Genomic DNA, 27,050 nt, shown 5'->3' on the forward strand with positions numbered 1-27,050 from the left:
AGTGATGTTCTTCAGGTAGGCCAGGACCAGTCTCTCAAGTGACTTCATGACCACAGACTTGAGTGCGACAGGTCTGTAGTCATTAAGTCCAGTGATTTTGGGCTTTTTGGGGATGGGAATGATGGTGGAGCGTTTGAAGCAGCAGGGAACTTCACACAGCTCCAGAGATCTGTTGAAGATTTGTGTAAAGATGGGGGCCAATTGGTCAGCACAGACTTTTAGACAGGCAGGTGAAATACCGTCTGGTCCTGAAGCTTTCCTAGATTTCTGTTTTCTGAAGACCCGGTTCACATCCTCTACACGGACTTTAAATGCAGGTAGAATGGTGGGGGATGGAGTAAGGGGGGTTGCAGGGGGGGAAGGTGAATGTGTGAAGTGCAGATCAGAGCGGGTGCTGGGTGTCAGTCTGGCCTTTTCAAATCTGCAGTAAAACACATTGAGATCGTCAGCCAGTTGTTGATTCTCCACAGACTGTGGGGGTGGTGACTTGTACATGGTGATGTTCCTCAGACCAGTCCATACCGACACCGGATCGTTGGCTGAAAGTTCTTTTTTCAACTTCTCAGAGTAGTTCTTTTTAGCCACTCTGATCTCCTTTGTTAGTCTGTTCCTGGCCTGGTTATACAAGATTTTATCCCCACTTCTGTAAGCGTCCTCTTTGGCCTGACGAAGCTGTTTGAGTTTCCCAGTAAACCACGGTTTATCATTATTGAATGATAAGAATGTCCTGGTGGGGATGCATGTATCCTCACAGAAACTGATATATGATGTTACAGTCTCTGTGAGTTCATCCAGATCGGTGGCAGCGGCTTCAAAAACAGTCCAATCAGTGAGGTCAAAACAAGCTTTTAAATCTTGCTCTGCTTCATTAGTCCATCTCTTAACAGTTCTTAATACAGGCTTAGAAGATCTGAGTTTTTGCCTATAGGTCGGTATGAGATGAACCAAACAGTGATCAGAGAGCCCCAGAGCTGCCCGTGGGACAGAGTGATATGCATCTTTAATTATTGTGTAACAATGATCCAATATATTACTGTCTCTGGTGGGACATGTAACGTGCTGTCTGTATTTTGGCAGTTCGCGGGAGAGATTTGCTTTATTAAAATCTCCAAGAATGATTAAAAAAGAGTCCGGGTACCTTTGCTCTGTTTCAGATATTTGTTCAGCCAGCTGTTGCATCGCGGCGCTCACGCACGCGTCCGGAGGCACGTACACATTCACGAGAATGAAGGAGGAAAACTCTCGGGGTGAATAGAACGGCTTACAGTTTATGAAGAAGGCCTCCAAATTAGGAGAACACATCTTCTTCAGAGTTGTTATATCTGAACACCAACCTTCATTTATGTAGATACATAGTCTACCACCTCTCGTTTTCCCCGTTAGCTCCGTGATGCGGTCTGATCTGAACAGCTGATATCCCGGCAAATGAAGCATGTTATCCGGGGTGTTTTCACTCAGCCAGGTTTCAGTGAAGCACAATGCAGCAGAGTTTGTAAAGTCCTTATTTGTGTGGGTGAGGAGAAGTAGTTCATCCATTTTGTTAGGAAGGGATCGGAGATTCGCTAGATGAATGCTTGGGAGCGCAGTTCGGAAGTTTAACCAGCGCGCCGGCGCGCTTCCCTCTTTTCCGTCTGAGCGCGCGTTTGACTAGGACCGCTGCCCCTCCGACCAAAACATCCAACAAAGCGTCTGAATAATCAAAAACCGGAAAAAAATTGTCCGGTGTGTGTTGCCTTATGTCCAGTAGTTCGTCTCTGGTAAAACTGACAGTAAGAGAATAACTAAACACAGAACAAACAAACAAAAACAACAAAAGTACGGGAGCATTCCACACCACAGCAGCCATACTCGGCGCCATCTTACCATATAGAATATTGCATACATACACCTGAATATTGCAAATATACACCTGAATATTGCAAATATGCAAATGTCAAAAAGCTAAAAGGGGTTTTATCAAGACCAAAGTCAATGCAGGAGATTTTAGAGCACTTTATGCTTCCATTTGCTGACAAGCTTTATGGAGATGCTGAGTTCCTTTTTCAGCAGGACTTTAGCACCTGCACACAGTGCCAAAACCACTTCTAAGTGGTTTGCTGACCATGATATTACTGTGCTTGATTGGCCAGCCAACATGCCTGACCTGAACCCCGTATGGAATCTATGGGATATTTTCAAGAGAAAGATGAGAAACAGTCGATCCAATAATACAGATGAGCTGAAGAATAGTGCCTCAGCAGAGCCACAGGCTGATCGCTTCCATGCCATTCCTCACTGATGCTGGAGTTTGTGCTAAAGGAGCCCCGACAAAGTATTGAGTGCATAAATGAACGTAATTTAGAGAACTTGAACTTTTCTGTTTTGCAAATCCTTTTTTTTTTTATTGATCTTAAGAAATATTCTAATATTTTGAGATACTGATTTTAGACTTTCATGAGCTGTAAGCTCTAATCATCAAAATTAAAACAAAAAAACGTTTGAAGTGTTTTACTTTACATGTAATGGACCTAAAATATATGAAAGTTTCACTTTTTGAAACAAGTTACAAGAAAAAAATGAACTTTCACCATATTCGAATTTTCTGAGATGTACCTGTGTGTGTGTGTATATATATATATATATATATATATATATATATATATATATATATATATATATATATACACACTGCCCTCCAAAAATTTGGAAACACCTCTGTCAAAGTGTGGTTTTGGACGATATCAGCATAAATCCTTTATTATCAGCATAACTAATTATTTGGTGCAAATACATTAAAGTAACATGACATTATAATTGAATACCAGCAATAATAATTTTAATTTTTATTTCATAATGGCAATATATACATGTCAAAGTCAGACCTGCCCCTTTGCCACCTGTGATGCCTGGTTACTGGTTTAAACTTGGCCCAGGTTTTTAAAAGATTAATATATTATATACTATATTAATATATTAAGTCAATGTTTGAATAAACTGACAGCTCGGATGCTCAGATTATGCAGAGCTGTATTAGCTGCTAATGGTGGATAATTTGATGAATGATTTCAGCATTAACGGTAGCAAAACATAAACTGATGTCACATAAAGTATCTTAACTTTGATAGATGCTTGAGAATGCGTTGAATTAACAACTGAGGCGATCGCTGCTGTGTTTTCTTCCTCTGCGAATTCTTCTTCTTCTCTTGGTTAATGGCGGATTGCAAACAACTTTTAGGTGCATACTGCCACCTACTGTACAAGAGTGTGTAACATTATGTCATTTTAGCTGTGCTCATATTCTTCTCATTAACCCTGCGTCATTAAGAAATTTAAGTAATGCTTTCCTGGTGATCTTTATCCCCTCTCCCTCTCCTTCTGACCCCAACATCCACATCAGGTTCCACTCACGCCCTATCTTCTTCTGCGATTTCAAATTTCCCGGGGTGCCAAAACACGGAAGAGCGCCACGAGAGCGCCAGCGGTCGAGAGTATATTGCATCCGTAGTGGTTTAGCACTTATTTATGGAGGACCAAACCTGCAAAAACAATAAATAAATAAATACGCAAATAAATAAATACATAAATAAATCCACAAAATAATACATAAATAGATAAATAAATTAATAAATGCGCAAATAAATACATAAATAAATATATAAATCCACATATTCCTGTATAAATAAATATATAAATAAATGTGGAGAAAATAAATAATTAAATAAATTAAACGAATGTTGGGGGGAATACAACAAATGCTAAAGGAAATGCTAAACTGAAAGTTTTTTTTTTTTTTTTTCCTATCAAATGTTTATTCATTTTTGAATGTAGTTCCGTATTTACTTTTCCTCAGCTCAACATGCTAATGAGAGGATGTCTATCAAGCATCAGAGAAGGCGGTCTTTATGCCACCATTGGTTGATTGTTATAAAAGTTCTGCGTTCGATTGTTTGCCTGCGCATTGCCCGTTAACGTAAAGGCAACTGACAAGCATCGATTCAGCATTGTGTTTTAGAGAGATGGTTGACTCTTTAGACTCAATTGCACTTGCTGGACTAGGGAGTAAAGGACGACCAGTTACATTTCTGTTGACACCCGTATGTCTTAAAATGATAGTAACCTGTTCCAGCTTTTCGAGGACAAAAGGCTCTACAGCCACATCAAATGTAGCTGCTAACTGACCTAAAGAGTGTATAGATGAATCTACTCTGAAGAGAATATAATCAGCAGATAGCGTACTACTAATTTCAACAGTGTCAGCTAGCCTTTGCAAGTCTCTGGCAACTGTTAGCATTATGACTTCAACCATCTCTCTAAAACACAATTACAAAAAAACTATTTGCAATTCCGTTTGAATAATGTCCGGAATATCATTCCACAGGTTTAGGGCCGTTTAGCTAAAGAATCGGTGGGAGGCGAAAACTCTACCACTGAACTACCAGGCCAGACACTTAATCTTTTCAAAATTTCTTGCTTTTTCAGCCTTTTGTTGCCCCCGTGCCAACTTTTTTGAGACCTGTAGCAGGCATTAAATTTGAAATAAGCTCATTTAGTGTATAAAAGTGTAAAATGTCTCTGTTTAAACATTTATGTTCTCTATGTTCTACTACAGTGCTTATTAAATGTATTAGACCATCTGTCATAATAAAGAGAAAACACAAAGCAGCAGGCACCATCTGTATACCATAGACTGATCTGTTCTGGAGAAGGTTAGACAAGGACTGGCTTGGAGGCATTTCAAGCACCCTCTTCATTAGCAACAGATGAATTTACAATAGAAACTAAAATCTTGATTGGTATGAGATTTCCAGGGAGCAGGCTGAATCTGACCTCAGTACATTTACTTTCTCTTTGATGCTTTGGCAACATTTCCAACTTTATAACAGTATTCAGTTAATTGAGAAGTTTTAAAATGGGATCAAGGACTGCATTAAAGAAAGGAAAAAAAAACCTTGAAAGTATTAAAACTACCAAAATATAATATGTGAACATTCCAGAACCTCTTCTAAATCTGTGAATTAGTGATATTTATTAATTTGCTTCCTACTGCCAAATATTGTTTGCACTTATTGTACATGTGTATATGTAGAGTGAAGCAATGGAACATAGTCACTAAAATGAATGATATTTTGAATCTCTCTCTCTCACACACACATGCATGCACACACACACATATGCATGTACATACTTTTATGTAAATATTACACATAGATTTGTGAAATACAGATCTCAAATGCAAAGCAAAATGCAACAGAGTAAAAAGACCTACTGATAAATCAATTTTCTTAAGAACAAAACAAGTCTGAAATAGAACATAATTTTGCCTAGAGACAGTGATGTCAGAGCAGGGCTCAAATTGTGATTGGATGATGTGACTGGGAGGATTCTACATGGCCAGCAGTCAGTAGCTCTACCTGTTATTCTCTCCAGTAAGGATTGTTTGCTCTACTCTCCTCTGAATGAACAATGGAGCTGTATGCTGTCCTGCTTATGCTCGCTGTTATAGTCAGTACTGAGACTCAAGGTAAGTCAGAAAATTCTCTAGTAAAATACATCTGATACTTTATAAAGTAGAAAAGAAAATATGGGCATGAGGAAATTAAATTCTGCGAAAGTTGTTTAAAGATGTTTTCAGTAAATTACTTTTGTAGATTTTTTTTTAATTTAGATAACAAATAATATTTTCGATTTTACACATCAACAGCACTTTATAGGGTTGAGACAATTACTACGGTGGTTTAAATAGTTTCTAAATACTATCATTGTCTGTCGTGTTATTCATTCACACTGTTCATCCATTCTGACTAATATCATGACATTTGATCTGTTTCAGTTGTGCACAGGGATGTTTATTATATGGGATGTTCTGATACAGAGAAAGAGATTTTGTATGGATTTGATGGAGAGGAACTGTACCATTCAGACTTCATTACAAAAGAAGGAGTAGTGACGGCGCCTGACTTTGCAGATCCTGTCGGCTTTCCTGGAGCTTATGAGGCTAGTGTTTCTAATATAGAGGTCTGCAAACAAAACTTAGCCCTGGACATTAAAGTCTACAAGTCCCCTGATGAGCAACTAGGTAAGACATGTTGTGTATAATTATTATGTTTTCACATGATGAATATATTAGATGTATAATAATTTTAAGTTTACTTGTTTGGAGATTATGCAAAGAATTCAGATGCAGAATTTACAACCAATATAATCAAGATTTTGGTTTTCTTGTGATGCAAGATAAAATCTACCCAATTGCAAGAGAGCTTCTGTTTGTGTGTTTGTTCACAGCCCCCCCAGATGTTTCCATCTATTCAAAAGGTGATGTGGTGCTGGGTGCTGAGAACACTCTCATCTGTCATGTGACTGGACTCTTCCCTCCACCTGTCAATGTCTCCTGGACTAAAAACAATCAGATTGTGACCGAGGGCATGAGTCTAAGCCAGTATCGCAGAAAAAATGACGGCACCTTCAACATCTTCTCCTCTCTGAAGATCACGGCTGCAGAGGGAGACGTTTACAGCTGCACTGTGTTCCACAAAGCTCTAGACAGCCGCTCTAAAACTAAAACATGGGGTGAGGCACTGCTTCATATATATTCAGTGGATGGAAGGTTTTTATAAATCCCAACTGTTCCCAAATTATTTGCTTTAGACCACCTGATTTATTATTACAGACAACACAGAAACAATTTAGGGTGAACATAACAATAGGCAGACATGACTCATTTAACACTATTTAGACATTAATCAGAAATACTGTGTATGAATGACTTAATTTGCCTTATCTAGGAAAAATACAAAAGAAATGTTAAAAGCAAAACTTAGACAGAGATATCCCAAGGATATTTAATAAAACTAAATATTCTAATCATTATGTTGTTGTTGAACAATAATTCTGTCACTTTACTATTAAAATTAAATGTATGGATTTGCATTCTATGACATTTGTATCATCATGTGTTTGTATGTTTCCTACAGAGGTGGATGTTGCGGTGCCCAGTGTTGGTCCAGCTGTGTTTTGTGGAGTGGGTCTGACTCTGGGGCTGCTGGGAGTCGCAGCTGGAACGTTCTTCCTCATTAAAGGAAACAACTGCAACTGACCGCTCTGGTTTAAGTCAACATATTCTTGTTTTGGAATTCAGATTCTTTGTACTTTTTATTAACATTCTCCTCCAGTCAAAACATTCTGTAAATTAATCCTTTTGGTCCTAAAAACAATATTTTTTGTACCATTGTTCATGACAAACAATGTTCAAATGTGTCTGGTGTCCTAGTCGAATTATTTCTCTGACACAGCATGATTTTCTTCATTTGTTCAAATATTCATAAGTGATCCAAATTAAATTTTTCTGTTGAAATTTACAGCAAACACACCGTGCAACGTTTTGAGATGCATTTTATAGAACTTCACTAAAACATTTCATCCTCATTTTCACCTAAAAATGAAGCTATAACTTATCTGACAGTTTATGGTTCATCATCAAGTCAGTGAAATCACAAAATAAAATAAAATGTTTTACAGTTCCAGATATTTGTTCACCGACACAGTTCAAACACTGGACAATATTCTTTTACTGCTCATTTATCTACCACATTTCTTTGTTTAAAACATAATCTCACATGCTAAACATTGATATGTCTTAAATATACTGAAAGTTCTTTTGAAAATTATTTGTAATTGCTAAAAGATTAGTGTTTTTGTTTTTATTCATTATATATTTTTTCTGATATTTTTGCATGTATTAGACAAAACACTTTAACTAGTGACGACATAACATATCCTCACAAATCAGTTGCTCTGATATTTAACTATATTAGTAAGGACACTTGTCCCTCACATGTATAGACACACCTGTACACAAACATACACACTTTAATTATTTTTTTTTTTTAATATTTTATACTTTGGCAAATAATAAATCCTGACACCCTACAGTTACTTTTTGTGTTTGTTTTTGTCTTTTGACAGGCTGTGACATGTATGGTACATTTAATCTAAAATCTTTTAAATCGCTGTGGCACTGTTTTTACAGCCTTTGGATTTTGTGTCAATTTGGTTAGGTAATGTGAATATATTTTATAACATAACTGTAAATTACTGTAATTTTACATCTTTCTTTCAGCATCTCTAAAAATGATATGAAATGTCTCACATTGTATAATTGTTTGATAATAAATAACCAGATCTTTAAAATAACTAAACTGAAATAATAATTTTAATTTGTTTTGGTAATTTAACCAAATGTTCTCATTAAGTCATAATTGTCTTAGGTTTTAAAGCAATGATTATGTGAAAGGAAACATTAACACGAATATAAATAAATAATAAAAAATATTTGGCAAGTTTTGAATTAATGATTTGCTGTGTTACAAATATGATCTGTTTTTGTAAGATTTTCTATGAAGATAATGTTTACAGACATTGTAATATAATGATTTCATACATTTGCTCTCAAAACAATTAACAAAGCTGATGAAAATTTAATTTTGCTGAACAACATGAAGCAATGTGAACTGTGAAACTGCCTAATCAAATACAATTTGTTTCAGCTAATGAATTTATTAAAAATAAATACTAATAACAAAACTATAGGCATGTTCATATTCATCCGTATAGTTTCCATCACCAGTAGGACAATATCTCCTCAGCTGGACACAGGAAAGGCGAATATGGCAGAAGGAAAATGATCACAGAAAGTGGATTATGCTCACACCATTGATGCAGATTCACTCAGTCTCCTCCTGTGGAAATAGGGTTTCAATGAGAGAGTTTAAAAATGTATGAACATTTCTGTGTTATGGCCCCAAGACAGCACTGTGTGCCACAACCTCAATAGAGGAAACTGCAGCACAAATGGGGACATAGATGTAGCAAGCTGGCAAATCACATTCTTACCTCTTCCTTTTTTTCTTTTGTTCAGACTGGACTTTGTCAGCTTGATTTATATAGATGTATTCATAATGTCTCGCACTGCCATCCCACTCCAGAAGTATATAGAAACAAAACATTCAAGAAAAAACATTAGCTTATCATAAAGCAATTGTGTGGCTTATACTTACTCTTAACAAACTGGGATCTTAACACTTTCTTTCACCCTGTGAGAGTTCCTCAAAGTGTACTTTATAGACCTGCTTCATCCGGATGGCATTTCTCCTAAAAATGTGGCCAGACTGCATTGGTGAATATAACAGAATAGTTCATGTATATGTATTATTATTTTTGTTGAATGTCTTTGGTGTTCTTCTGAAGTATAACGTCCACAATAAAATGCGTTTCTTCAATGAAAAACAACTTTGTTCATCAACCTGAACGTTCTGAAAGGGAAAAATTAATAAACAATTACATTTAATTAATACCCACTCTAAGGCTGTCCCATGAAAACAAATGTGCATATGACCATAAATAAAGAAGTTCAATGCCTGGAGTGACTTACTGATTTTCCTTCTGAAATGTTTGGATGATGGCCAGCTGCTCTCATAGAAAGATGATGATTAATTAAATGGTCATTTAGAGCGGCTCTCATTTCATTTTGACCCTACCTATACCTTCCTCTCCCCTCTTCCACCCTGCAGGCCCCTTCCTCTCTGATCACATCTTCTTGCAATAGCTTCTCTTGCTCTTTCCATTATAGCTTCACACTGGGCTTTGATTCTGGAAAAATGCCACTATACAATGTCAGTGTCTTCTCTCCTAAAAGTCTGAGTGTCTTTCAGAGATTTGATGTCACTAACTGGGAAAATAAACAACCTTTGCTCCGTCACCCAGTACCTTTCCAAAATCTTCAAAGACCTATCTAGTTCAAACTTTTGCAACTCTCTATTGTAGGCCTACCCATCAGAATTGAAAAATAAAGGTAAAATAACCCCCCCCCCCCCCCCCCCCCCTTTGTACATTGATGAAAACATAAATAAAAATATTTTGTATTTTTTAAGTGCATAAATATGGCTATATGTGTTTTATGCACACAACTAATTGTCCAGTGAAAACCGGAAAATGAAAGCAGTTTTCCACCTAGCAACACTTTACATTTATGTGAGCAGAAGCTGATTGGCCTGAATATTTAGACATCTTCCACAAGAACAAGACACTGAGAGATACTTCTTCATTTGGTATATCTATAGACTGCAAATATGTCACTTCTAAAACTCTTGATTTTTCATCCCATACTGATGCTGTCTGCATTCACTGGAACAGGCAAGTACAATGGAACAGAGTGAACTTAATGCTTTATTAAAAAATAAATAAATAAATGGTCATTTATAAGTTTAATGAATTGTTTATTATTGATATTGGTGTTGCTGATATTGTCATTGCTGATTGCTGTTAATTGGATTGATTTGCTTTTACAAAATATGTAGATGAATATTCCAGAAAGCGGTATGATTAAGATAAGTTAATAGTTGTGGTGTTTCTCTGGCTGCGTGCTTTCACGCTTGGTTCGATTGCTCTACTGATCGACTGCTCGTCCTTCCCTGCTCCGCGGCGCGTGTCGTCATCACAGATCGTCGGCGCGTGCGTCTATTTGTCGCGGATGTGATGCAAAGGTTCAAAAGAACGCGTCAGTTTCTGCTGAAGATGATCGGGACTGAGATACACATTCTCTGTGTTTGCAGCTCGTCAGTCACGCTTGTCAAGAATAAACAAAAAATACCGTTTTACCGGATCATACGTCATCAGCGCGGTTCGGTTCCGTGATGTATTCCGAGCGCGTTCACATCAGAGTAGAACCGGAACCAGACCAGATCACGCGCTTCAGCCGGACTCGGGTTCAGTGTGAAGCTCTAACTCTGTGTTTTTATGTTTCAGCGGATGGATATTACGAGGAATGGATGTATGAATGCGTCTACAGCGCCAGTGATTACAGTGATATGGTGTATCTTGAGTCATATTCTTTCAATAAAGTTGTGCATGTACAGTGCAACAGCACCGTGGGGAAGTGTGTGGGATACACTGATCAAGGAGTGAAATATGCAGAGAACTTCAACAAAAATCAGGCCTTCATGCAGCAGCTGAAAGCTCGAGTGGACACAGTCTGCAGACCTAATGCTCAGAACTCTGACTCAGCTGTCCGTGATAAATCAGGTGAGTGCTGCAGGACTCTTCTCTCATCTGCTGCTCAATAATCATCTCTATCATGTGTGTCCACAACAAACGCTGGATCAGAGATCTGTGCAATATAACGTGTGGTTTAATCAGTAAGATGTGATTGTTTTTAATATAATAATCAGTAAAGTCGCTATATATATTCTGTAAGGGATATACATGCAGCCTGCAGGGAGATCAGGGCTCCGACACGAATTAGACAGTTTGGTGTTGGATATTCATACAATTCTGGTGAAAACCAAACACATTTGTGTTTAAAAAGTAAAGAAATGTTTATATTTAATCACTGGTCAAGCAAACCAACCCCGTGACGTCACACGCTGTGGTTCTGCAAGATGGCGGCGCTCTTGCTCCAAAAGCTGTAACAAAAATATCCTTTTTTCTTTAAAACGGTTACATTAATCATGTTTCATTTTTTAAAATTGAAGTGGAAAACGGTTTACTAAATATAAACTTGACGGACTGCTTCACTTCCACTTTAACCCCCTGGGCCTCTTCCTTTAGGACTCACACTTGGCTCCTTTGCCTTGAAATTTGCAACTTTTTTTCAGGAAAATGAATGCTTTACATTTTTGTATAATTAATATTTTCTGATTATTTAGAATTTTGAGGGGATTTTATGATAATATGCAATATTTATACAATTTTAATAAGCTATTTTTTCCCATTAGAATTAATGTATTTTTTTATTTATTTATTAACTTTAAATAAATGCAGTATTTCACATTAAAACTGAATGAAAGCATTTAAAATACATTTTTTGATGTGAGTATTGTGCCATCTAGTGGCATAAAAAAAAGGCTTGTGTAATGTGGTGTAAGCTCCCATATAGCTCCCTATATACATATATACAGTGGCTTTTGGATTCCACTTGTTTTTTTTAGACACAATTTCTTCATCTTATTAGGTTTTACATTTAGATACATATGTATATATATTAGGGATGCCACAATTCTCAATATAATATTGAACCGTTCGGTACGACATCCACGGTTCAATACGCGCTTGTGAATTGCGGTTTTTTCGGTTTTACGTTTAAATAATTTATGTGCGTTTTATTTCTCTCCGAATTGACTGTTTGTGTGTGCCTGTAAGTCTAACGTTACGAGCTGAGATGAGGAAACTCCTTCCCGCGAGTGAATATTCAATCACTACGCTCTAAAGTTAGGGGGCGCTTAACCATCATTCCACACTTTAACATGGCGAGCGGCGGTGAAGTGAGGTAACAGTACGAGGAAGCGCCGGCGTCTTTCAAATCCGCGATGTGGAGACATTTCGGTTTTGCCGTTGAGTATAATCAAAGACTATAGAATACCTAAGACATGTCACTCGTATTGTTTTAAATGGGGAAAAATGCAACGCTGGCCGCTCAATCGCAGGAAGCCCCGCCTTCTGAATGAAAGAACCAATCGTTAATCAGTAAAGTCAGCGCGTCACTGCAGCTGCCGTTAGAAGTCCCGGTTGCTATAGAAACAGTCAGCGCTCTGAGACTCGCGCTCAGGACTGCGCATGCGCACTGGCTGATCTAGCCTGAGAAATAAGCTTTTTATAACGCTATTTGAGCAAAAGAAACAACAAATGTATGTGTTCCCCAGTTTGTACATGGGCTACCAGCAGCTCTAAGATTTCAGTGTTAATTTTTTATTTATTATACAATACACTAGGAACTAGTGTAGGCTACTGTTCTTGGCTTTTAAGTAAAATAAAGGAGCATTGCAATAAATCGTTTTTATTTTTTTCTCCTTAACCTCTTACTGTTCCTATTGCCTAAGCATAGAATAACAAAAAAAAAACACTTATGTGTCAAGCCATCAGAACCGAACCGAACCGAAAACCGTGTTAAAAAACCGAGGTATGTATTGAACCGTAGGCTAACTGTATTGTTGCATCCCTAATAGATATTCTAAAAGATTACTTTTTGTGAATAACCATAAATAAATATAATTGTTGTAACTAGTTACATACAAACTGTAATTATTGTACACGTGGCTGCACATGCAACCGATAGTAATTCAGAGTGTCTTGTGTACTGGAAGTTTGCACGTTTTGTGTGAGAGAGAGACTTAAGATTTTTTTTTCATTCATTTATTTATTTTATTTCATGTTCTTAAAACTGTTACAGTCTTGCTAGTTCATTTGTGTGTGAGTGGGTGTCTATTTTGCACTCTTGATATTTTAGTGTCACCTATGTTGCTATGCACTTTTTTTTTTCTTTTCGCACTGGCTGATTTATAATTTGTACCACCAAAAGATTCTCTGAATTTTCATACTTTTTCATATTTCCCATTAATTTCCTGTTTTTTTTTTTTGTTTTTTTTTTGACATTTTAAAATATCTGAATCATGTCCATGATTTTTGTGTGTGTGTGTTCACATAGCTAATTCAACACAATTCACCAAGTGTCATCTCATTCTCATGACGCTCTGATTTTTTTAAAATTTCAAAATACAAATTTTTCGGTCACAATTGACCAAAGAGGCCCAGAGGATTAAGGGATACAGGAATCCTGTCTCATCGGTAAACCAAATTCTAAAAAAAACAAACAAAAAAAATCGAATTATCATGCGGTGTGATCAAATAGCTTCTCTTCCCTGCAAACGATACAATGAAGAATGACTGTTTAACTTGAAGGCAAAAACAAAACAAAAGACCATGGCAACGGATAGTGTATCCTGCTAATATGGCAACGACTTCCTGAAATGCAACACTGAGTGAAAACATTGTGACGTAACTCCTTCTCTATTGAAGTTTGCTGCTTTGGAAGTGTGTCTGTACAATATAATGTGTGGGTATCCTTGGCATGATCTGTGCTTGTTTTTAATACAAAATCTGTGAAGTCGTTAAATATATTACAACTGAATAAATGCTGACTTTACACAGGAGTTATTTGACAATTTTAACTTTCAGAAAAAAAATGCTAACTTAAAGAGTATAAGGAAACATGTCTGCTCTTTATCAGTCTATAAATCTTAATTTAATGCTCATATAATTATTTTGTTCATATAGTTAATTCAGTTCATTCAAGCATTATAGCTACTTGTCTCCTCATGCATTTATCAATATTTGTGTTCCATGCATTAGAGCTAATATGAAAGTAATTGATTTGATGTTTTTCCTGGTTTAGTACAACCGAAGATTACACTCAAGTCAGTGAAGCAGGCTGGTGGCAGCCAGACATCCATATTGATGTGCAGTGCATATGACTTCTACCCTAAAAAAATCAAAGTGTCCTGGCTAAGAGATGGTAAAGAGGTGACCTCAGATGTGACCTCCACTATGGAGATGGCTGATGGGGACTGGTACTACCAGATTCACTCTGAGCTGGAGTACACCCCCAAATCTGGAGAGAAGATCTCCTGTGTGGTGGAGCACGCCAGCTCAACCAAACCCATCATCACAGACTGGGGTAAGACGAAACATTTACCTTAAAGTCTCACCTTTTATGAAGGCATATTTATGGGATCAAATGGAAAATATGGAAACTATTTTATTACACTTGCACAGGCTAATATTGTAAATCTTGATAATGTGCTTATGTTTACAATCATTCACTAACAGCTTGATTTACGTACCCCACAGATCCATCTCTCCCTGAATCTGAGAGGAATAAAATCGCCATCGGGGCGTCTGGTCTGGTGCTGGGAATCATCATAGCAGCTGCTGGACTCATTTACTACAAGAAGAAATCATCAGGTCAGTTTAGATGAGAGCGTATCAGGCTGGTGCTTATCCATATACATGGCTGTATATTCATCAACTTGTCAATAAATTGTTATTTTTACTTTGTCAGGGAGGATCCTGGTACCAAACTGACTACAGTAAGTCTAATGTTACCTGATGCTGACTGGAACAGGACCTGTTTGGATCACTGATGGACTCTTTGACACAACTTTCACATACAGTCTCCTTATACTGAAATTTTCACTTGTGTTTCACTTTAATAATTAAAGTAGTATCAAACATACATGACTTGTATTTGAGCATCTCTAATGTCAGCGATTAAAATTATACATGTGTATTTTTTTATAGAATGTGTAGTAATGATTTATCTTGCATCTCTCTAGAGCTGATCAAGCAAAGTGAATGGTGATGTTATAAAGCTTTTAAATCCATGTTTCCATAGCAGTTACTTTTATGAAACCAACCGAAGCTTCTGAGTCAGAGAGGCTGCATTTGCAAAACAGATTGACATTTCCTTTCTTTTTAAGTAAATACATATGAAAAAAATATGCTTATGCTCTAGTTGTATTAAATGTTGAATGATTCAAGTTTCTTTTGCATAGATAAATGCCTATAACGTGTAAACATTTATTCATGGAACTTCAGCGCTCACCTACTGTTTTTTTTTTTTTTTTTTTTTTTTTTTTTTTTTTTTGTGCTTGTTAATTGTGCATTTAATTTCAGATGTGATTCTTCCTTTAAATTATCCTACTAATACTACTTTGATGTTACTTTGATCCATTATCATATGTGAAAATTCTTGAACCTGTACATTTTAGCCCTTAATAAATATTTCTTTAAAAAACTAATTATTGTTAAACTTTTTTTTTTAACTCATTTAACCTCACATTTCCCTTCACGTTACATTTTTGATTTACAATACATTTGTTTACTTTTTTCCTCATCAATTTATCCATGATGTTCCATAATGAATATGTTTTCACAGTGTTTTCTACAATTGAACTTAACCAGTGGTAAACTGAGTAGTTTAGACATGAGGAACAACCCACATCTGTCCATGAAAGGTCTCACAGGTGACAGACTGTACATAACATCAGAGCTAAAGCAGCAATGAGGTCACAGAAACTTACTGTAAACCTGTAAGAAAAGATTGACAAAGCACAGATCTGGGGAAGGATACAAAAACAATTTGTGTGCTTTGAGAGTCCCAATATTCTTAAAAGGAAGATGTTCAGACCCACTGAGATTGTTTGAAGACCTAGCCATCCTGCCAAACTAAGATTATGAAGTAAAAGCGATAGTACTATACCAGATAAAGCATATCAGTATATGGCAGCAAGGAGATGTTCTTTACGGATGAGAGGTTTATGTGAATTGAGAGGAATTTGAGCGGGTCAAAATACAGGGAGATTTTTTAGTTAATTTATATTTGGCATTATTGCTTAGGACAGTGGAGAAATGACAAGTATAGGGATAGAAATTGTGGACAGGACTGTCTGGAGCAACCATCTGTGCCACAACTCCAACCAGGTAGATACTTGAGTAAAATAGTGCAAACCATGACGCTTAACCTTCCAACATGACAATGACCAAAAGCATCCAGCTAGGTAACTCTGGAGTGGCTTCAGTATGACTCTGTTAATGTTCTTAGGACCTGAGCCCCATCAAAGATTTTTGGACAGACATGAAAATTGTGGTATAGCAAAACTACTCATTCAACCTGATAGTGTCAGTCCTGTGTCTTGTTTTCCCCTCCTCTCGTGTCTCTATTTGACCTTCCTCGTTTCTGTGATCATTAGTTAATTAGTCCCGAGCCCCATTTGATTAGTCCTCACCTGTTCCTTGTTGATTTCCTTATGTTTATAAGCCCTGCGTTTTTTTTTTTTTTTTTTTTTTTTTTTATTGAGTACAAAATCGAAGTACAACAAAATGGCCTTAATTAGTATACAAAAAAGAATCTGGTATGGAAGGCTTAACACAATAATACCATATTAATTCCAGACAAAACATATTACAAAATATTCCAAAAAACATAAGATAAAAAGAAAAGAAACAGGAACCATAATAACAACAACAAAAATTCTAATAATAAAAAGAAAATATAATTACAACAAATTATATAATACAAACAAATTAAACAGTTTTACTGCCTTTGGATTTTTTATTTTACTAAGGGCATCTAAAAAGCATTTTAAATCATTTTTAAACACAATAAACAAGGGAGGAGATTTAAAATATCGACATTTATGTATAAAGAATTTTGCTAATAATATAATATTATTAATCAAGTCATGCAAACAGAGCACTCTTTAGTTATTCCGTACATTACATCTTGTAAGGTTAGAGTGAAACTATCAGCAACCACACGCCTCTCTACCATCCAGTCCTGCAATGCTTTCCAAAAAGACTGAGACAAACTACATGTAAAATATATATGTTCTGTATCTTCAAATACATTTTTGCATAGATAACAGGGCTCATTTTCAAAATTAAATTTTGAGTGCAGAAATTTATTGGAAGGATATATATCATTTAATATTTTAAACTGTATTTCTTTTACCTTGGGAAGAATAGGAAATTTTAGATAGGATGTTCTGATATAATTAACAATGTTTTTGTCAAATGTGTGATCTAACTTATTTCTTAATATTTGATAAGGGTAGTGTGACTGGATGATACATTGTCTTATATATTTGTTAGTACAGAGTTTATTCTCTATTTCAATATCACCAATATATAATAAAGGAAGGACAGCAGTAATTTTGGAGTAGGAAAGGGAACATCTCATTAACATTTTTATACCCGAAGGTATTGCATTAATAACAGTGAAGAATTGCTTTGGATGACAGGCAAATCCGTGTTTTAAAGTGAATGAATTGTAGTCTAACATATTACCACTCTCATCCATTAGATCCAAAACTGACCAAATATTTTTATTTACCCAGTCCTCATAAAATAAAGATTTGTTTCTATGTAGAATATATTTGTTATTCCATATAGGAGTATTATGAGGTGTAAAATTGTGTGTATGCGCCAATTTCCAACATAGTAAGACTTGTTGGTGGAATGCTGATAGTTTCACTGGAAGTTTGGGTAAATCAAAGTCACATTTGAGAAGAAAGCGGATACCACCCAATTTACGAAACAAAGCTGAAGGTACAGCATACCAGAAGCTCTCAGTATTACTTAAAAACATTTGAAGCCACTTAAGTTTTAACAAAATATTCATACTCTCAAATTCAATTACATTCAGACCACCTTCTTCATACATTTTAATAATATCAGATTTTCTAATATAATGAGTTTTGTGCCTCCAAATAAAGTCATACATTTTTTGATTGCTTCTTTTAATAATAACTGAAGAGGGAGCTAAAGCAAAAGCTGGATAAATCAGTCTGGATAAGTATTCAACTTTAGTTAGAAGAATCCTCCCAAAAATTGACACGTCTCTTTGACTGCAGTCACGCCATCTGCGCTCTGGAGAAGGATCTTTTCTTCTCAGCAGTCTTTTATCCTCATAAACTCTGTCTGTCAGAACCCTCTCGGGACACAGGGTGCGCGGAGACAAGGGCATTCCAAATTGAGTTCTTTATTTTAATCCACAGACAAACGAGGAGCTTCGGGAGAGACGAACATTGATGACGTTCAGACCGAACACAGAGGCAGGTAACCGCAGGGCTTATAACTTTTGGCCCTACACCCAGTGGTGGAAATGGGGGGGGACGCGGGGGGACGGAGTCCGGGGAGTGAATTTCGAGGGGGGACGGCGTTTCATTTCCAACTGGTTAGATTTATTTGAAAATTAAAATGATTTCTATATTATATCCATTCAAAAGACTACAAAAGCGATCCCAGTTCTGCATAAACCGTAGTGCAGTGCAGACTAAACTAAATGTAGCGGGATATTTGTGTCTATGGTTTGCTGGGCAATGCCGTCTTTGATTGGCCATCAAGAGCAGACTGCAGCCAATGGAAATGCTTCTCTATTGCTGCACATGCTGCTCCTCACAGCACAGATCGTGAAAGCAGACTGCAGTTTGTCATTCATTATAACAAAGTGTAGAAATAATAGATTCAGTTTGCAGTGTAGAGAGCTTCATTCACTAAAATAGAAGTTTGTGAGATCGCGATGAACTTAATGATTATAAAGAGTTTGAAAATGTGAAATTTAATTAATACAACAGATTTATAGGCTACATTATTGATTTTATTCAAAAGTTAAAATAAAGCGACTTACATTTTAGGAACACTTGTCTGATCTGTTGAGAACTATTTTGTTGATGAAATAAAGTCACAGCTGAGCCGCTGCGCATCTCCAAGCAAACAGCGCTGTTTCAATTATGAATGAATCTTTGTTTTTGAACAAATCTAGTGAGTCGATGATTCTATGATCCATTCATAAAGAGAGTCACTTGCTTCATTCCTTAATGAATCAGCAGTTTGAACGAATCGATTAGATGAATGATTCAGTGACAGACAGTGACTTGCTGCCACCTACTGGGAGTTTCATTTTTAAAGTATCAATTTTAATTGTTTAATGTTTCTGTATTCAATCTCATAACATTGTTTTTATTAAATGTATTAATGCCACCTCTGAGTCTTGTTAAAAAGTCTGTAAATATTCCACATTTGTGCTCTTCTGCTCCGTGCAAAGATTAATTGTTGATGCTGATTTCAGGTCTTCCTGATCTTATTATTTTAAATGAATTTATTGTTTAATAATGTATTTATTTATTTTTTACAAAAAGTTAATAAATCTAATTTTGGCACAACATATGACATACATTTAATAAAGATAAAAATGGCATTACAAAGGTTAAAAAAATACTTTAAGGAGTCAAACATCATCTTATAATAGTAAGTTTAATTTCTGTCATTGATCAGGTGTTCCTAATTTCTTTCTTTATTTTTTTAAGTAGAAGCACTAGTGCTCCTGAAAAGAAACGTAAGTGTAGAGTCCTTAAGAATGTAATGTTACCTTTTAAAACTAATTGAAAAGGTTTTTGCAAAGTGTAAACTATTAAATATAATCTACAAATCATGCAATACTGTACCGCTAAATAAGACGTGTTTTGAGGGCTTAGCTAATCAGGCCAATGAGAGACAATCATTCTAATATTTTATGAAATCGTTAGTTCATTTCACTAATCAATATTTTTTTGTTTGTTTTTTATTAAACACAAGAGGTCATTAATAATAATTATATTATAAAATGCACAAATTCAAACACAACGCATCTTTAATTTGGGCAGAATTGCAGGTGCCTGTCTTAATGTACAAGAAGGTTTAGAGAAAATATGACATAAGTTCTTAATAAATGTTTTCATAGATTATAAATGTTTTTATTATAAAATACATCCGAAAGGTAATCTAAAATTACCATTGTTAACCCCCCCCCCCCCCTCCCCCTCCAAGTTAGAGTCCCCCCAGTAAATATCGGCCATTTCCACCACTGCCTACACCCCATTCAAGAGTTATCCTTGTATAATATTCCAGTTAAAGAGACAGTAAAATATCTAGGCATTTCTATTTCCAGAGATTTTAAGATTAGTATGAAAGAAAATTTTGAGAATAAAATACATAAAGCCGGTGGTATCTTGAATTGCTGGTTGCAAAGAGAACTACTGTAGGTGTATCTTCGGTCATCAAAAAAGGCTTCAGGCTGTTATCGCTGCCAGCGGTGCTTCCACACTTAATAATGGATCTGAACAATGTAAATTCGATATTTAATCAAAATCTTTTTTATATTTAATCAAATACATTATCGAGACAATACCTATTGTAAATAATATCTGATTATATGAGTTGTATGGCTGCAAAGTGAAAGAAAATAAACTTTATAGAGTTCCTTGAGGTCACATGAAGGATCGTACACAGACAGAAACTGAAGTAAACTCGGATATTACAGAAAGATCTTTATAAATTCATGGACTGCAAATGAGTTTCATTTAGTTTAATGTTCATGTATTTTAATCATTTGTCACATTCTTGACATTTCATTCCAAACATTATGTTAAACAAATGTCTCCTTTGACAAAATAAACCTTTATTCTTATTCAGGACTGTCTTCATTATAAAACTGAATAATGTTTTGAAGATATAATGAATATATTAAATCCCCAAGAACCTTTCAAATGCAGAGAGGATGAAATTTGATGATTTAATGTGGTAACGTCTGGTTAAAGTAAGTTAATTACACACTAAAGATGTTTATATTTTAATGATATTAGCATTTAAATTTATGTGTAACCAATTTATGAGTAACTTTGTAATCAGTAAAATATTATTATAATACTTAGGTTTCACTCTACTCAGATAATAATAATGCAATTATTTTATTAATCATGTAATAAAAATTATATTTAGTAATGTGACCACCCTGCTGCGTAGAGTTTTGAGTCATAAAAATATTAAATTATTTGTATATATTTTGTTATGTATTTATATATGTCTATGTCTATTTACATGTGTATATAAGTTTAATTTAAATTAATTTAATGTGTTATAATGAGTTTGCACTGGGCAGTCCAGCTGCATTTTCCGAATTCTGGTGGCAGTTGAGAGAGAGTAGAGTTACCGTGACAACTGCAGAGCATCCTCAGACAACAAAGAGGTCCGCTTGGGCAACCACTAACTCTTGTCTCTGTCTCTCTCATTCATTGTCAAGGTTAGTTACATTTATCAAAAGTCAATGCCAAACTACAGTTTACATGCTTTAATGTGTTAATAATTTGTTTAAATTGATAATTTGTGTAATTGTGTCATTTTAATACCTGTGAGAAGTTTATCTGGGTCGTTTGTGTACTAGCTACCTGAAATACTTACTTAAGAGTAGTTGATCTGAGATATTTGAGTAAATCCAGATGTGTGGAAGATCTACAACATTTCTGTATATATGATTATATATTTATTTGTTTACTGTGATTTGATTTGAGTATTTATGTGTGTTAATGTTTATTAAAGACAACAAAGAGGACCGCTTGGGCAACCACTAACTCTTGTCTCTGTCTCTCTCATTCATTGTCAAGGAGAGTAAGTTACTACAGTAATTAGCTAGTTTGGCCAAGTGGTTCATGAGCAGGAAGTACTTGTCCAACCAGTTTATGTTTCTGGTATTGTTTGCTTAATACCCAATCTCAACAGTTCACAGCTGAAGGAAGATTTACCTTAGTCCTGACATTTTCAAAAACAATGATTTTAAAAAAAAATCACCTCTGAAAAGAACTTGTATTAATATCATGAAGGACTTTAAATATTGTGAAATTAAGATTTTTCTCTAGTCTTAAAAGATTCAAGAGAGGGTTGCCTCTGGCCTTGTTAAAGGCACTGATTAAGCAACCAACTTTCCGAAGTTAACCAACTTTGAACAATGAGAAGGTATAACAATTGTTTTCAGTGAATTGCTTAAAAATAATATACTATATACATCTCTTCTAATTTGCAAATCAATGTCAATGCAGCACTGATGTTTTTTGTGTTTTTTTTAACGTCAGTATCACCATTTTCCCATATATGCTCTTCCCATATCCTTTAAACAAATATATTTCTTGTTTAAAAATATGGCTTTTGTAAATTTCAAACTAACAAATGTTAATCTTTCTAGAAACTGATGATCTAATAATGTTTCTTTACTCTCATTGGCTGATTGTGGAAGTGATTCTTAAGGGGAAACTTCTCCAAACTGCTATACGATGCTCTCAAAACTGAAGGCCCTAAACCTAGAAAAGTCTAATCTGGGTCCTTTGGAAAATCAATAATCAATTTTAAAGCAATACTCTGTTACACTTTATTTTGATAGTCCACTTTAGACATTCTATTAACTATACATTTACATTTACGCATTTAGCAGACGCTTTTATCCAAAGCGACTTACATTGCATTCAAGTTACAGTTTTTACATTTTTATCAGCTCTAAGTAACTTTGTAACTACATGTCAACTAACTCTCATTAATTTGCAACTACATGTCTACTAACTTTCAGAATAGACTGTTAGGGTAGGTTCAGGGTTAGTAGAATAAGTTGACATGTACTTGCAAAGTTTCTGATAGTCAGTATGTTGTATGTTGTGGACCCATCAAAATAAGGTGTTAGAAGATATTAAGCAGTCAGTCTACTAATACTCTAATGACTGCTAGTTGACATGTAGTTGCAAAGTTACTTACTGTTAGTAGAATGTCTAAAGTGGACTATCGAAATAAAGTGTTACCAAATACTCTGAAATATGTTTCTTCCTCCCAGAGAAATTCATCCTCATCACAGTATGCTTTCTGAGCTGTTATGGTTTCCCAAGCATCTGATCTAAGGAAAGAATGATATAAATGTTGAATTAATTCCTAGCATACGTTTATCTCAGTATCTCTGCAGGCCTCTTCTTTTGCTTGAAGAAGAGTTACTTTGTTCAAGAAGTTGTGGTAAATCACTTTTTATCTCCTGCATTGTGAAATTGAGAATACAACAAAAGTCAGAAGATTCAAATTTTTGTTCAATACTTGATATGTCCACTTTTAGTTTTGATGACAGACTCAATTCTCCTTGGCATGGAGGATACCATTGTTGTTCAAATTTCTGGAGGGATGTTCTGCCATTAGTCAGAGAGTTATTTTTCAGTTGCTCTTTGCTGGAGGTGTTGTGTTGATATTCGTTCTCTTTAAAATACCTTAAAGGTGTTCTGTTGGGTTCAAATCCAGAATCATACTTGGCCAGGCCATATTGTTTTACTATTTTCTTGTTTAGAAATTAAACAAGATTTTTTGGGTCGTTTTCATACTGGAAAATTCCTCTTCTACCAAGCTTCTGGAAACTGGGAGTCACCTTGTCAGCCAGTATTTTGGTATATCAAAAGGCATTCATGGTGCCATCTATGTCATCTCCCCAACACCTTTTGCTCTCATGCAGAACCATATCGTCACACTCCCACTTCTGTACTTCACTACTTGGGACTATGCATTCACTGTAGTAGTCCGGGCCAGATTCACGCCAAACATCTTGGTCTTGGTCTATTTTTGTCTCATCTGATCAAAGAATGTGCTTCCAGTATTCATCAGGCTTCTTTTCATGTCCTTCAGCAAAGTCTAATCTTCCAGTTTTGTGCTGAAGAACAAGCAAGGTTTTTCAATCCAGCCCATAGAGGCTGATGTTATTCAGTGTTCTTCATAATATCTGAGCTGTCATAGACTCAGAAACAGATTTCCATTGATAACCTCTGTGCTAAGTGTGAAGCACTTGCCCATCTGTTTGAGATCCATATTGCACAAGTAACACACTGTCAGTATGGTTCACAACAAGGAGAGATGAGGCAAGGAAGCTGTAAACAATGCAGAGAAAAATGGTGAAAAAAATAATTGGGTTAATAATGTATATATTACATATTAAATAACATCAAATAAAATAAATGGTTTACATTCTTGTTGGGGAGATTTTTAATTTCTCGAGCAATTCTTCTGTCAAATTCCTCAACTTCACTAAAAGAAAAGATAAATGCTGTTGTCAGAAATGTTGTGTAACACAAAAATCCAACAGTTTTTGTACAAACAAAAATTTAAAACATACCTTGAGTAATAAATGGGGCCCTGGAGGAACACCTCTTCAGCCTCTTGCCAAGACAAGCCCTGCAGCTAGCAAAGGCCATGAATGATGGCCCGTACAAATAAACCATCAGGGAAAAAATACACAAGTCACATGCAAATTATTTAGACAACCCAACAGAGCTCATATTGTCAGTTCTATGCAGATTACTTGATATTTTGATGAAAATAAACTCAAGGCCGCATTGAGTTTATTTTCATTGTTACACTGTTATTGTGTTACTGTTATTGTCTGTGGTAGCACTTAAGATTTGTAAAGCACAATAAAAAGAATGTGCAATATTATTTTTCTTACACATATTACTACTACTAATAGTATGAAATAATAGTAGTTAATACAGTAATACGTACAGTAGACCTACATAGTACTAAAATATGTTACAAATAATAATTTTATTATATATTGAACATTTTATTTTAACATTTTTACTTTAACGTTTTTTATTTTGTTAGAAAACATATTAAGTATCCCAGAATGGTACAATAACACAGAAAATAAGAGCAAGCTGTAAATATTATAAAATAATGCTATCTTTCGACACTAATTTTGATCAAATCAAATACTGACTAAGCTAGCAATAATAGGTTACACACCATGTGTTTGAAAATAACTGGGGAGAACAAAATTCACAGCTTATTTTGTCGAACTATCTATCTAAACTATCATTAAATACTAAAATAGTCTATTCGTTTGTTGGTGTAATAAGATGTCACATTGATTTATGCCATAAAACCTGGTAATTTTCAGGAATCGCTTTAATAAAATTAATAACCTTACTCACGTGTCCGATGTTGCTACTTGCTAGCAGTTTTATAATGTTGGAAAGTATTACTGTACACACGCTACAAAACAAATGTTCATCCAAACAGCACTGTCTGAAAAAAACTGTAGTTCTGGAAGTGCTGCTCTGAGCGTGGAGGTCTGAGTGTGCAGTTGGGCCTCTGGGCCTGCAGCTTCACCCTACTCAAATCATAAGCACAGGACAACAAAAGCTGGAATGCAAACCAACAAAATATAAGGACGAGAATGGAGAACTCACAGAGAGAACATGGCCATAAATACATAATGAGATAATGAGAAACTGGAAACTATAGAGCACATTCTTTACAGACGGCCAATCCAACACAGGACACATTCACACTGTCATTCACAAATGCTTACCATTTTGTCTGTCTAATTCACCTACTGCTCACCTACTGCATGTTGGATTTTTGGGAGCTGACAAGGGGAGAACATGCAAACACCTCACAGAAAGGCCTCCTGGCTCAGATACCATGTTATGTATCTGTTATACAGTATATCAGATTCCATGTAACAAAATAATATTAATAAAAAAAAACAAAAAAATATTAATTTAACAATTAATTTATAACGCATGAATGAAAGCCAAAACATCACAGTAACACACACACAACACTGAAATTACAAAATAAACTAGCACTCTCTGTGAAGACCAACACTGTTTTTTCTACCTACCTGGCTTTAATATAACAAGCTCTTCTGTTACAATCATCTGAATTACACACAAAGCTATAAAAGGATCGAGACTAAAATAATTAAGCACTTACATAGAATAATGTAAGAATTATCATGTTTGCTGCAAAAACTGTGTTTATTTGATGTCAAGTTACAAACAAGCATGCCTTTTCAAAACAAAAGCTTGTCTGAGAAAAATCTAAACCTTGGCCAGTACTGATTAATACAGACAACACAATAATAATGCTCTTTTGGAAAAGCTGGAACGTTTTCTAAATTTAGATAATGAAAGAAAACATTTGTCCTTATGTACAGTATGAAACTAGAGTGAAGACTGAGTGAAGATTGAACTTTAATTATTGTTTTTATTTTATTTATCTTTATTTGATATTCATTTACGTAGTAGTTGCTGAAGCATAATGTATAGAACATACACTGATTGCCTGGCCAAAACAGTTCTCATTATAGTTATTGTTCTTGCTGTGAACAGCTTTAAGTGATACGATTTGGACAAATTAATTGAAGATCTGATGTGTCACATGAAATGTTAAACTAACAATTCCAGACTCTTACTTTTTAGACAAATGTGTTCAATAAAAATCAACATGCAAAGAAAGTCAGACTCTGATGGGCAGATATCATGTCCTGTTGGAACGGGAAGAGACTGTGCCAATTTGTAAAAGTTAATAAAGATATAATATAAACTTTATAATACAAACACTTCAACGGGCACAATCTGCACAAGAGGTGAGGCAATGGCCAATGACAGCAGTAAAAGTAAAAGTCCTAGAACTTGAGTATGCTTGTACATTATCATATGAATTTGCTGAAATTCTATGTATTATTACTACTTCAACATAACACTTTGTCGATGGTTCTTACTGATGGGGGCGTGGGATGTGTAAACCAAAGTTTAAGAAACATCAAATGCGGGGGGAAATTTAAGTTCAGTCAAGGGGTCAAGACCAACACAGACGTACCATTGGAAATGTTTGCAGATTTGCAGATTGTTTTTAAATGCCTTTGCAGCTTTTGGTCTCCATAAATGCACAAGATGGCCAAATTCATCCCTCTTCACAGACAAGAAAGGTTTGACAAGAATTTGAATGGCCTTCCTTTGGTCTTCCTTTTCTGCTGAAACAAAGAAAAAACAAGATGGTGTTGTTTTAAATGTTGAGACTGTGACCAAAATATTTGAGAGGAAGGACTAAGGAAGGTTATTAACATAAAA

General features: G+C 35.4%; 3 protein-coding genes across 4 annotated transcripts in view; all 3 read left to right on the plus strand.

The window, feature by feature from the left end:
* Nucleotides 1-5,219: 5,219 nt before the first annotated feature.
* LOC306849453 (SLA class II histocompatibility antigen, DQ haplotype D alpha chain) lies at nucleotides 5,220-7,608 on the plus strand. Its single transcript, XM_079384487.1, has 4 exons — nucleotides 5,220-5,500; nucleotides 5,810-6,055; nucleotides 6,262-6,546; nucleotides 6,951-7,608. Exons 1-4 carry the CDS (start codon nucleotides 5,443-5,445, stop codon nucleotides 7,070-7,072), a joined length of 711 nt encoding a protein of 236 aa, XP_079240613.1. The 5' UTR covers nucleotides 5,220-5,442; the 3' UTR covers nucleotides 7,073-7,608.
* LOC306849454 (SLA class II histocompatibility antigen, DQ haplotype D alpha chain-like) overlaps nucleotides 5,465-27,050 on the plus strand; it is a 90,444-nt gene continuing 68,858 nt past the window's right edge. The window contains exon 1 of the mRNA XM_079384488.1: nucleotides 5,465-5,500. The gene's annotated coding sequence lies outside the window, so the exon portion shown is untranslated. The remainder of the gene's footprint in view (nucleotides 5,501-27,050) is intronic.
* On the plus strand, nucleotides 10,075-15,625 carry LOC306849451 (H-2 class II histocompatibility antigen, E-S beta chain-like). 2 transcript variants are annotated; one of them, XM_079384485.1, is made up of 5 exons: nucleotides 10,075-10,167; nucleotides 10,780-11,055; nucleotides 14,201-14,482; nucleotides 14,656-14,769; nucleotides 14,867-15,625. In XM_079384485.1, exons 1-5 carry the CDS (start codon nucleotides 10,104-10,106, stop codon nucleotides 14,887-14,889), a joined length of 759 nt encoding a protein of 252 aa, XP_079240611.1. In that variant the 5' UTR covers nucleotides 10,075-10,103; the 3' UTR covers nucleotides 14,890-15,625. The 2 variants fall into 2 exon arrangements, with proteins under 2 accessions (XP_079240611.1, XP_079240610.1); XM_079384484.1 differs by lacking the exon at nucleotides 10,075-10,167 and having other exon boundaries at nucleotides 10,637-11,055.

The sequence above is a fragment of the Barbus barbus genome (assembly GCF_936440315.1).
Source record: "Barbus barbus genome assembly, chromosome: 29".
In the NCBI taxonomy this organism is placed as follows: Eukaryota; Metazoa; Chordata; class Actinopteri; order Cypriniformes; family Cyprinidae; genus Barbus; species Barbus barbus.